This window comes from Opisthocomus hoazin, chromosome 1 (genome assembly GCF_030867145.1).
Source record: "Opisthocomus hoazin isolate bOpiHoa1 chromosome 1, bOpiHoa1.hap1, whole genome shotgun sequence".
NCBI classification, from domain to species: Eukaryota; Metazoa; Chordata; class Aves; order Opisthocomiformes; family Opisthocomidae; genus Opisthocomus; species Opisthocomus hoazin.
This window is the reverse complement of record NC_134414.1, coordinates 115,950,524-115,963,395: the sequence shown is the minus strand read 5'-3', so window position 1 is coordinate 115,963,395 and position 12,872 is coordinate 115,950,524. Positions and strand designations below refer to the sequence as shown.

The following is a 12,872-nucleotide window of genomic DNA, read 5'->3' as shown; positions in this document are numbered from 1 at the left end:
GTGTAAAGAAATAGTGTTATTTGTCATTATACGTAGGATTTCTGAATCTGTAGTACACATTTTATTTAAATATGTATATAAAAATATAGGCTTTGTGTTGTATTTTGTCCTACTTCTAAGTAAGTCTCTGAAAAATTAAATTTTCATAAATTCTCTGCAATTCAGTAATTCTCTGAAAAATTAAATTAAATTTGAAAAATTAAAAATTAAAGCAAATACTTTTTGTTTCTGGCCTACGCCAATAAACAGGGTTCGATTGCATAGTTATCCATGTTGGTTTTCTAATGCTAATGTTTCTGATGTAAGATGATAGAAACGCTGTCTGTGTGTTTTGATATTTATAGTTGATTCTCCGAAACTTCCTTTTTAATGATAATGCATATGATTAGTATTTAAAAATATTGATGCAGAACATTCTCTGAAGTTTCAAAGTTCTCCACACACTCTGTGTTTACGCCTGTATGAAGAGTATCCTACCCAGCTGTTTAGTCCTGAAACAAAACGTGTATTCGTGCAGGATGGGAGCCCAAATTTCTGGTAGTTAAATGTGAAGAAGTTACCTGCTACTGCCAGTATTTCAACATAAAGGAATTTGAAATATTGAATAGGGTATTTTTTTGCCTGCTTTGGAGCTTTATTTTGTGTGCATGTTGTATTCAAACTTTGCTAATGTGGGAAGCTACTGTGTTAAGTTACTTGTTTCAAGTTGACATTTAGTGTTAGCAAACAATGTGATCACCTCCCTATTTTGACAGATAGATTATGGAGCATATAAACATTTGTCACCATTTTTCTAATTATTTTCCTTGTTGTTCTTGTTCATGCTGTATAGTTTCAGTGAAGAATATCTAATAAACATAATAGATGATGTTCATTAAAATCTAATGTGCTGGCAAAGCTGGAAAAGTAAACACTTCTGATGACCTCTAAAGTCAATCTATAATATTCAGTGAGGATTCCGCCCTGCTGTATAGGAGACTAATACTATTCATATTAAATTATTATTTTCTTTAGAAATCCTACAATTTAATTTTTGTTGAAAGACATTTGCCATTCCCCCTTGTGTTTCCAAAATCATACATACTGATTAAACTTTCTGTAGAATTTGTTTTATTTATGTATTTGCTTTTTAACCGTGTGTTAGTTACCTTTTTTACCTTATGAGATTTTGGAAGATTCCTTTAAGTAAAGTGTCTGAAATCTTACACTGGTTTTGGACTCTAAATGCTTAAAGAAGCCTCTCTAGGGATTGGATAAACCTTCTTATGGGGAGAAGTAGCACAGGATTGGAACTGCTTTTGAAGTAATGGTCTACCTGGGATTTTGGCATGCCTAGTTGTGGAGAGACAGCAACAACTTTCCCATTTGTCTGGGTGGTTTTTTGTTTGGTTGGTTTTTTTTTTTAAACGTAGTTCAGACTTGTTTGGAGGGTGGAGTATGGAATTGTTAAAATATTACGTTGTAGGCAAAAGGCCATGGGACATGAATTACTCTGTTAGTGTCTGTGACGTTTAAAAATTAAAAGCCAGAAAGAATAATGTGTATTTTAAAAATCATTTAGGCAATTAAATTGGAATACACACGCCTGCTAAAATTAGCCCAGGAAGATCCACCACCTGAATGTGATTACCGTTTGCGTCATGCAATTGTTTACTTCATCCAAAACCAGGCACCAAAGAAGATAATTGAGAGAACATTACTGGAACAGTTTGGAGATCACAATCTTAGTTTTGATGAACGGTAATAAGATCTGCATGCCTCATTTCCTGTGTTCTTGAACGTTCTCTGATGTGTAGAGATGCCCCTTTGTGTTCAGATAGTGTGCCTAATAGAGGGAAGACTAGTGTGGTTGGTTGGCTTTATCTTCTAGTTAATAGCTTGCAAGTGTATTTTGTAAAAAGAAGAAAAATACCATCTTTATAAAAATCTCTACAAAAAGAATAAACAAAAAGTTGGATTTCTGTTGGTATGAAATAAGGAGGAATACTCAGTGTTGTTCATAATTTTGCACATAATTTCTCTACCTTCTTTCAAAACACTTGTGTAAGGCTGTGTAGTTTGTGTTTCTTGACTGCCCTGAAAGCCAGCAGTGGACTGCAAAGCCTGACAAGCTAGATGGGTAACTTAAAAGCAATGTCTCTTTTCCACTCGAAATTCCATATATTTACTTATTCAAAGAAAGAAATAAATGGAAAAGTAGAGAAGATTAGTCTGTTTTCTCTGTAGTGAATAATCCTCTAATGTTACTTTTGCAAAGTAAATGCCGGGGAGTTTCAAGCCATCTGAACTTTCAGTTAAAAAGAAAGACTGAGAAAGGTGGCAATTCAACAAAATAAAACCAAAGTAATTCTTAAATAGCACAGGTGTCCATCACATGTACTTCAAAAGTATGCCCTCTCTTGCTAATTATACAGTGTGTAGTAAAAAATACATTTTCCACAGTGTTTTTGTACTGTTTTGCACAAGGCTGTAGTTTATATTGTTTGAGGCTGCTGTCTTTGTATGGATAATGTCCTTTGTGAATTTCCAGTAATATTCCGTGGTTTCTTACTGCTTTTTGTAAGGTGCCGCAACATAATGAAGGTTGCTCAAGCTAAACTTGAAATGATAAAGCCAGATGAAGTTAACATGGAGGAATATGAGGTCAGTATTTTTTATGCTTTTAATTAAATTGTAATGTGAAATAGTTATCAGTAAGCTGAATTTTACCTTCACAAATTTCTTCTTGTCTTACACTGAGAAGTTAAAAATGGTTATTGAAAGACCATTTATTTGTAGGAAGGCTGCTCTGATCAGATGATCTAAAGCTGTTTTTTTCCCCATCTCTAATTCCAATGACGTGAGCTGTAAATAAGTGTCAAGTTTGAGTCTGTCCTTACTACTTAACATGTCTCGACCTCACTAACAGTATTTCATAATTTATCACTGTATGAGCCAACTGGCTTTCTCTAGTCAGAAACAGCTACCAGTGAAGGCGTGAGAGTAGTCTAAGCCCAGCCTTATGCACCTTGAGAACTGGGTCACAGGCACAGTTATATTTGTGCTTTTCCTCCAGCTGTCTCTGCAGCCGTTCCCATTTTCTTCTGAGCACCAGATTCTCGTTTGCTGAGACCATACAAAACCAGTTTATGCATTTGATTTTTCCTCCTGTGCTATTTAGAGAAACCTGGAAAGAAGAAGAGAGCAAATCTCAGACATGAAATATTTACCAAAATAATTCATTTTATGTTTAAAGCTAAGCTGTTTTTTAGCATCAGTTTCAACTTTGCGTAATACTGTTCATTAAGGCCTCTTAACAGTGGGTATTTATGTCCTAGGCAGATTTCAGTGCACCACTTAAACCTCATTGTTGTGCTGTTAGGTCCAAACAGCTTGTTCAGGAAAACTAGGGGTATAATCTTTCCCTCAACAAACCAAATGAAAAATAGTTCCTTGTCATTTTTCATTACCGGATTCAGGACCTACAGTAGATGCTACTACATTGAAGTGTGCCCTCCCTAGCCTGTGAGGGGAAAGGACTCTCATAGTGGGATTTCAGTTGCATTTTTTAGGCTGTGCAAGGCTCAATCTCGTACCATTTTCTGAATGGGATTGCACAGGTAGAATAAACAATTCTGGACTTAGCTTTAAGAGTGAAAGAGTAGGCTGTCTACTATTCCCCTGCAGATACATACCACTTTTTTTGCTGCTGAGGCAGATAGTTGGTGGTTTATCCAAAGATTATACCGGTATTTGTCCTGTATAGTGAGATGGCATTTTATGGACCCTTTTTCATACTCTTTGTGTTGAATCTGTAAGTAGCTGTGTATTGTGGTATGCTGTCCCCTATTCTAACTTTAATAAGCAATGGAAAGTTGGCTACTAACCAACTGCAGTAAAAGCACCTTTTTCACTTGGAGCATTTACCTGTAAGGTGTACCAGTAGTCACTTTGTATAAATGGCAGTGCAGCAAGATAAATGTTGCTCCAGTATAAATACCTCCACAGTCTGAATGGCATATGATTTTTTTTTTGTCACTTCCAATCTAATGTATTCAGGCTTTTTCTATGTCGTTCTTATATTGAAAGTTAAGCTTAATGTTTAGTGTATGAAAAAGCTTTCTAACACTTTCTGAGTAAATAACTGAGTGTAATGTAGGGAAGAAAAAAAAGGCTATTAGCTCTCAACTGTTTTTGAGAAGAAGGGGATCTCATATAGTTCTGACTGGTTCTCCAAAGATGCTTTGTGTTCCTTTCAAATGGTAATGCATTCTGTAAAAATAATCTCATTTAGAAATATTTTAGGTATTTAAGAATTTTTTTTTTTGAGGGATGGGGGATGCAGGCAGACTTTTCCCCACATGCAAGCTTACTAAGAGTCCTTAGCACTTACTGTTAGCATTCAGCACTAAGTAAAGTGTGTGAAAAAAGATTTGTATTTCATGTTTGTGGATGAAATTCTATATACCCTTTCTTATATGCAGAGATGGCATCAAGACTATAGAAATTTCAGGGAAACAACCATGTTTCTCATGGTAGGATTGGAGTTTTTCCAAAAAAAGAGGTAAGTGGTAGTATAGAACTCAAATGTTTTAGAGCTATTTGAAGGCAAAATGTAATATTGATACGCTATTTTTAAAATTAAGAGTTATTTAATGTGTTCTTCATTTTATTTAAGCATTTATTAGGTCCATTAATGTCTTCAGTCTTGCATCTACCTCAAAGTTTCCCACAGCTTCTTATTCTTAATCTCCATTTCTTCTTTCCTTGTCAAGCCATGGACTCTTTCAGAGCACTCTTCACGTGCACCTGTATTCCTCCTTCTCTCCTAATCTAAGTGCTCTGGGTATCCCTCAGACATAAAAATCTTTCTCTCTGGCACCACATGTGCACATACATTTAGCTGCTTTCATCAGCAATCGCAATTAGTCAAGTCTCCATCTTACCCATCTCTTTATGGGGTCCTCCCACAGAAGCAGTTTTGCCTTCTACATTTGTCTGAGCCAAAATTCCACCTGTGATGGGCTTTAAAGGTCAGGAAAAATGAACGTATTTGAGGAAAGCTATCATGCATACCTGTCATAGTTATAACTGATTCTTCTTAGCTCCATGAGGCAATGGTGGTTCATTCCCTTCTCTTTTCCAGCTAAAGTCAGGAATTGTGACTATATAAAATTGGTTACATTTATGTACTTAATGCACTACAGCTAAAGCTTATACTGTGATGTACTACATGCAGCAAGGATGGTCATTATAGTATAAATGCCTCAAAGCGTTCTGCAGAAGAGGGTCTTTGAAGCAGAATTGTTCAAAACTGCTGCTTCCTCCCATGCCCAGCCAAAGGAAGAAAACGATTAGCTGCATAATATTCAGTGACTGACATCTGTTCTATGACAACCGAGCTATTACATGATACAAATGAATTCTGCAGTCAAATTACTGTTTTTTTCCTGTATAACACAGTATGTAGGGGAATTATACTGGGAATCGAACTTAATTTTTTGTGCAGAAGTTGCGCAGTAAATTGCTTCATGTTTCTTTTTATTGTCGTGTATGCTCCCAAACATGAAAGGCCCCAAACAAAACAGAAAAATTGATTGGAAAAGACACTGCCTTGTCTTTGTGACAAGCTATGTCTTTGTATAGTGGCTAAAACAATGAGCCCATAGTCCCATTTTGTCTTCTGGTTGCTAGTGTGTAATAAATAGTACATTCATTAATAATTTAAATTGCAGTGTGCTACTTCGTCAGTCTTGAAGAGCTAATATACAAAGGTTGGTCAGAAGATTGCGTGGCTTATTTGAAAAATAAATACTCTGGTATTGCTTGATCCATTAAGGAGGCAAAAATGTCACAGGCACTGGTGTGGTATATAAGAACGTTCCTTGTTACCCCAGGTAGGAGCGGAAGATCTTCAAGTTCCTTGGCACAGGGACTCCAGGATGGCACCTTCAACTGCAAAATACCAGTGTTTTCACTAATCCACTTCTTACCATAATATATTCTGATTATGCCAGGGGGAGGGAGGGAAGAACAGGTTCCTACTTTCTGCTGAACAGTGGTTTTGGTATAGTTTTCCATTATTTACATTAATTTGCAAAATCAGAATGAGGCATTTGTTAACAAACATTTTTGTAATTTAGAAAACAAGCCTATAATGACCAGTCTTAGACTCTGATACTGGTCAGAAATAAAAAATACAGTATCATCAGACTCATCTAACACCCAAAGAAGTGTAGTATTCGTTCCTTTTGACAAGAAACACAATTTCATAAATGCTTCAAGAGGTATTTAATATGAAGACATTAAGACTAGGGTAAAGCTTGCTTAGAGAATGAGTGAGGATCTAGGTATGCATTGACCTGCTCTAAAGGCATCTACTGGAATTAGGCATCCATGTTTCAGCTACGGATTTCCAAAGGACTGAGGCATTTGCTGGGGATCACACATGTCTTGTGCGCTCTAGAGGGCATTGCTGCCATCCTTATTCTGAAAACGAGACTAAATTGATGAACTCTTCCAATTCCCTTATTAACACTGAAATCATAAAAATATAGCTTTAAAAATATGAATGAAAACATAGACTTTCCTAACTGAAATACAGCCTTCATTAGCAGGACTGTTTTGAGGCTTTTTCTTCAGAAACCCATCTCCCTCAGTCAAGCAACTTGTCGTAGTTTTAATAACACGAATTGCTAGCTAGCAGCACTCAGTCTGTAGATGGAGCCAGAAGTGGCCTTTATCCAGGTGGTCTCTGATTTCCTTAAATAATAGTGCTGTGTTGAACAAATACAAAATCAACGTTAAAGAAGTCGTTTGATGTATCTTTTTCATACCTACTTTCAGTGTTCACTCATGATCCCGTATAGTGGTTGACAAATCCCTCTTTTTACTGCCAGTGGAGAATTAAAGGGTCTTTGAGGCACATCTTCTCCGACTGCGCTATAGAGTGGGACCTGCCACGGGTGAGATGAATGTAGGCAGCTAATGAACCTCGGCAGGAGTTTTACCCGCAGCTCGCTCTTGTGGTAGTAACTGGGAAGTAAACAAACTTTAGACCTTAGCAGTTACCTTTTAAGTTTCTTGGAAGGTGCGTACAGTTTTTCAGTTTTGACTGAAGTGCCTTTTTCAAAGTGGTACTAAAATTTAGCCAGGCTGTGCTTTCTGCATTTCTTCCAAAGCCTAGACCCAGTGAGCTCCATAATTCTGTAGGCAGCTTCGGTGATTTTAGGCTTAGGCTTCATAGGCTGGAGCTTATGTGCACTTCAGGCGTGAAAAGGCAGAGTCTGCTTGCTAATTTACTCTGTAGTCTTATTCCTCAGACTCTCAAGATATTTAAGGACTCTGAGCTTGTACGTACAGTAATGATGATTTAAAATAGCTTACCTGGCTGTTAGAAGGCACTATAGTTGTTTCAGTGAAAGGTCACGCAGCTAGGAGAAGGAGCAGGAAGAAAGGGACTGGGAGTAAGGCCACTACCAGCAGCAAGTTTTTATTTTGGGTCAGCTGAGTTGTTGACACTGTAATTTCAGCCTGCGGGTTCACGAATAACAGAACTAAGAATGGAAAGGGAGAGAAGGTCCTGCTCCTCTGGCTTTTATAACCAGCAATTCCAGTTCAATGCAATCACTTTCTCCCCTTTCCATCTACATTAAGTTTTCTGCTGTCTGGTCAGATGTGTTGGTGATTGGTGATGTGAAGAGTTTTCGTGGGTAGGAGAAATGGACTTGAGGAGAGGGTAATAGGACCGCTTCTTTTAATGAAAGCGTAGCTTTGTATTTTGAGTACAAAAAGGTGGAGAACAGTGACTGTACTTGTGATATATTACTTAAGCAATAAATATTTAGAATTGCAAGGGACTACGAGCAGATCTCATGGTGGAAGAAATAACTCCAGAGCAGATTCTGAAATCATGGTGTTGGGGGTTCATCTTGTTCTTCTAAGCAAGGATATTAGAAGCTAAAGCTTTGAGGAACCATTGCTATTTCAAGTAGCCTTTTCCCTTCTTTTTATGTTGTCTCATTGGGAGGCATTACTGTAAGTCTTGAGGTTGTCTGCTTTGGAAAATTCTGAGTTGTATTTTTCAGGTATGCTCTGTGGGTACTCACACATAATTTTTAGCCATTTTTAGTAGTTTGGTGGTTTCATTTTGGTAGTCTAACGATGACCTCCTGTCTCACTAGAAGTGAATGAGTGCATAATGTATTGTTCCTCTAACCACCCCATTAGGAAATTTCTCTTCCTAGATTTTTTCAGTTTGAATAAAAATGAGATTTCTAACTGCTTGTTTTTGGTGTAGTTGCCTGAAGTGCTTTCAGTGGCTGGCTGCCATAACTGTGTTTCTGTAAGTCAGAGAATTAACAGTTTAAGGTGTGCAGCAGTGTGAGGGGAGACTGTTAATCTGTGCTTGAAGGGATCTCTGTTGATTATTAACTCTTAGGTTCTTAGGTCCTCTGTTACTCGTCCTTTACCAATTAGGCATGTATTTATCTTCTGCATTTAGATTAAAGACAAGTATCAACAGTGTGTCAGCACTTCTGCTTTTGAAATGCTGTTGTAGCTTCTTCCATTGCTTTAGATGTCCATAGTTTGGAAGAACTTACAGTTAGTGAGGCTAAAAATTCACAGTTTATTTTTAGAAATAAGGTGACAGCTGTAAGTCTTATTTACTAAGGTATAGAATGCTATCAAGCTATACATGGCAACAGAATATCAACCCTAATGTGACATAAATGCACACAGGAAAAAGTAAGTTTTCATGTATACTCAAGGCTAATCCAAAGCTAATTTTGAAGTGAGTGAAATGGTATCCATTGGTTTCGGTGAGCTTTGGATAAGACTTCATGTGCAAGTGATCCAACCTGATAATAAAATGTATTGTTCTAGTGTGCATAAAAGACAAAATTGTGTGGTAGATAAAACATCATTAGGAAGAGATTGGTGGGGAGCGGTGGACTTATAGTCAAACAAGCAAGTGAAGTTACCCATCTTGTGAAGAGCACAGTAGTTAGTTCGAAACAAGTGGTGCCTGGATGTTGCATCTAATGTTTTTATTTCTTTACTTCAGCTATATGGAAGCCTTGCTCTACCTTATCTATGCTTACCAGAATAACAAAGAACTCTTGTCCAAAGGCCCGTACAGAGGGCATGATGAAGAGCTGATATCTCACTACAGAAGAGAATGTTTGCTAGTAAGTGAAGGATGAAGTATGTTTCAAGAAATAGAACTTGCTGCATAGCTGTAACAAAATTAGTTAGTAAAAAATAGTTGCTATCATGTAAAACAAAGCCAAAACCAATGAAAACACCCTTTCATTAACAGGTTAGTACTTCAGGCTTGTGTAAGGAAAACAAGCAAAAGTAAGAAGGAAAATGTTACTGGCTTTTTTGAATAATCAGTCATCTGCTTTATAATTGTGAATAGTGTGCTCACTGCCGTTATGTCTGGACTACATAGGAACTACAGTTGACAGTGTTGGTGAGCAGACTCACCCTGTTGCCGCAGTTTGACGGGGAGACAAAGATTGGAAAAGGCATCAGCAGGAAACAAGGGGGGTTTTTCTTGATTATGTCACTTTTAGCAATAGTGAGAAAACAAAAGCAGGTGGCAGAACCTCAGTCTTTAAAAAGAACAGCTGCAAAGGTTGAGTTGGCGGGTATCAACTGAAATGGCCTGAGGAATAGCACCAGATCAAGTGGCTTAATAGAGCATATGCATCATTGTTATGAATGTTAAAGTGCAACTGTGGTTAATAAAAATTACCAGCTATCTTTGTAGGAAGACTATGCTTTAAACAAACAGGAACTGATGTGTGGCAGAATGTGAAATGCTGTATACTTAAAGGCTTTCCTTTTTTGTGGTGGTTTATGAAGAAACTAAATGAACATGCTGCAGCACTGTTTGAATCAGGAGATGATCAGGAAGTAAATAATGGCCTGATCATTATGAATGAGCTTATTGTCCCGTGTTTGCCATTACTACTGGTGGATGAAATGGAAGAAAAAGATATTGTTGCTGTGGAAGATATGAGAAACCGTTGGTGTTCCTATCTTGGACAAGAAATGGAACGTAAGTCATTTATTCATTAAGGTAAAAGGCCCTTGCGCACTTTTTTTTTTAATAATTACAGTGTTTTCAAAGTCTTGAATTGAGCCTATATCTTTTGTGCCTTGGTAATGTATTTGAGCTGCCCTGACTTTTGAATAATTCTGTACACATTTAAATAAACAGGTTTTCCATGTATCGCACTGAGGTATTAGGCCTTAAAGGAAACATGCTTTTTGAATGGAAAAAACAGTTGTGGTGTTACACCATCTGAAGGGGTATTTATATTAACGTCTTACTAGGAACTGGTACGTGCTAGTAGCAATAGCTGCCAGACCTGAAGAAAGTGGATTATTCCAGGTGAAACTCCTCTTCCCACCCAGCATTTTAAAAAAAAGTCAATGCTGGGCAGAAAAAGGAGATTCCACATGCAGACAGAAATGCTTATGTTTGTTTTTCTTGTTTTATTTGCAGCTAACTTGCAAGAAAAGCTGACAGATTTCCTGCCAAAACTGCTAGATTGTTCTACAGAGATTAAAGGTTTCAATGACCCGCCAAAGTTACCCTCCTACTCCACACATGAACTGTGTGAAAGATACGCCCGAATCATGTTGTCACTCAGTCGAACTCCAGCTGACGGAAGATAAATTCTGCAACCTTCCTAAGCACATTGTATAAACTTTTTTAGTTCTTAAACCTTGCCTTCCTGTCACAGGGTTTGCTTGTTGCTGCTATAGTTTTTAACTTTTTTTATTTTAATAACGGCAAAAGAGAAATGACTGTACAAACTTTAGCCAGACTGCAGACCGTTAAAGCTGAGAATCGCATGGCGCTCAGTTGTTTCAACCAGAATCGATGCAACGTGCAAGTCCGATCATTATGGCAAAACTGCTTTTTTTTGCCACTTATCTGTTACAGTATTACTTTGCTTTTATCTTAAGATCCTTTACTTTATCAACAGCTGTCTGGATCATTTTGTGACTGCAACTACTTTAAGTGTCCTGTGCTGTGTAAATACATGGCACTTGGTAGCTTGTAAATGAAATGAAAGAATAAAGTTTTATTTATGGCTACTTCTGTGTTTGCAAGCAGATACCTTGTATATTAGTGTAAAATATGGGTATTTTTAGAAGAGATACAGTATATTGATGGGCTACTCAATTTTATAGACAAGGGTCTTCAGGATTTATGTCCAGTTTAGTTACAGGTAGTCAGAGATTACTGTATGTGAATATATTGAAAAAACTGTCACAGTATTATACACTATGTTTTTTTGTATATTCTTTACTGGTCTGTATGATACTGCACCTGAACACTTTTGTGTGTGTGTGGCAATGCCAAGTCTTTTCTGATATTAGGGACTGGCTTCTGAAGCAAAACGTTAATGGCACCTTCCTTCTATTCTAGGAAAAAACTTAGAAAAAAAAAAAAAAATCACAGTATTTTCAGTAGAAATATATTGCACCGTCTGAGGAAAATTTCTAGAAATTAAATGAAGGAAATAAAGGTTTTTAAAAAGTGGAATTTGTGAAGCTTAAGAATTAATAATTTTTTCTTTAATTGGTTTTTCAGTCATGTAAGTGACCAGAAATAAAACCTTACATTAATTCCTTACTTGAAATGGGTTGCTATAGTTGCAACAAAATATCTCAGAAATCTTTTATCTGTCCTAATTAAATTTCTGTTGGAAGTGAAAGAAAAGATCTGTAGGGCTTGTTTTGTAGAACTGAAATACTGTCTGGGTTTAATGAAGAAACTTAATTATTTTGTGGAAAAAGAAATTTAATGCGTCCTTAGGTAATCTTGTTACCTGACAATATTTTGATTCCTACTCTTTATAGAGGACTTTTTGTGTTAGAACAGTAAAACATGTGAATATTTGTTTGTATGTTTTTATTGGAGCGGCACTCAACTTTTCGTTGCAGGCTTTCAAGTGGTGTTTATTTGAATATCTACTAATAAAAGAGCATGGAGGGAGGGAAGGAGTGATTAAGTTCAGACCACCTAGAAATGAGTGGGCATAAATGTGGGCATCTCATATGCAAGAAGAGGCAGAGTTCAGTCTTAATACGCATCAGTCTTGAAAGATGTTCACTCTTGAGAGATACTGGATTACAATATACAGTGACTAGAGCGTGACCTTCAGTTCAATTCTTTTTAGGGATCTCTTCCTTTTCTATTTTCAATATTGGAGTGCTTCATACTTTGTCAAACTATCCATTTATTTTATAATTTCTTTTTAAAAAGCATATTGAACTCTTACAAGTGCAGTATTACTCAGGAGCCTTTTTTTAGGTCTGAAACTATTGATGTGTGAAATATCACCTTTCAAGGAAAAAGACATGCATATTATGAAAAGGGTGAAGATGCATTTTAAAAGATCTCACATTTTGCATCTGTTGCACTTCAATTTGAAACTCAAGAATATTCCTACTTAGCACTGTGTGGTTTTAAGCAAGGTTTTGAACAGAGTAGACTTCTCATTTGCCTTTTTCAATAATGGTAAAACCAATTAAATGTGAAAGAGCAATTTTATTCCTTTATTGCCAACAGGTTTTGAATTTGAATATTTGTGAAAACTTTTAGGGAAAGCTCCCCCGTAACCCTGCAGGAACCATTTACCCTCGCCTTCTGTGTAATCTTCCATCACAAACACAGGGGAAAAGGCACTCTTTCGAAGGTAAAAGAGGAAGAAAATATTTCACTTGGGAAGAGTATCTAAGATACTTCAATGAAAAGGGAGCAAGCAAGGACAAGATTATTTGTTGTTTTTGTTTCAGTTTTTTTCAGTTTCTGAAAGTATGAAAATAATCCATTGTAGTTTGTAGTACTGAATATAAGTGTGTAT

At 36.7% G+C, this 12,872-nt stretch overlaps 1 protein-coding gene across 3 annotated transcripts in view; it reads left to right on the top strand.

Moving 5' to 3' along the window:
- The window catches only part of USP25 (ubiquitin specific peptidase 25), a 95,449-nt gene extending 83,544 nt beyond the window's left edge, over nt 1-11,905 (top strand). For all 3 annotated transcript variants that reach the window (XM_075433721.1, XM_075433707.1, XM_075433715.1), the window contains 6 exons: nt 1,562-1,740; nt 2,565-2,643; nt 4,464-4,543; nt 9,047-9,170; nt 9,853-10,048; nt 10,499-11,905. In XM_075433721.1, the coding sequence (XP_075289836.1) occupies nt 1,562-1,740; nt 2,565-2,643; nt 4,464-4,543; nt 9,047-9,170; nt 9,853-10,048; nt 10,499-10,671 (831 nt within the window). In that variant the 3' untranslated portion in view covers nt 10,672-11,905. The remainder of the gene's footprint in view (nt 1-1,561; nt 1,741-2,564; nt 2,644-4,463; nt 4,544-9,046; nt 9,171-9,852; nt 10,049-10,498) is intronic.
- Nucleotides 11,906-12,872: the final 967 nt, after the last annotated feature.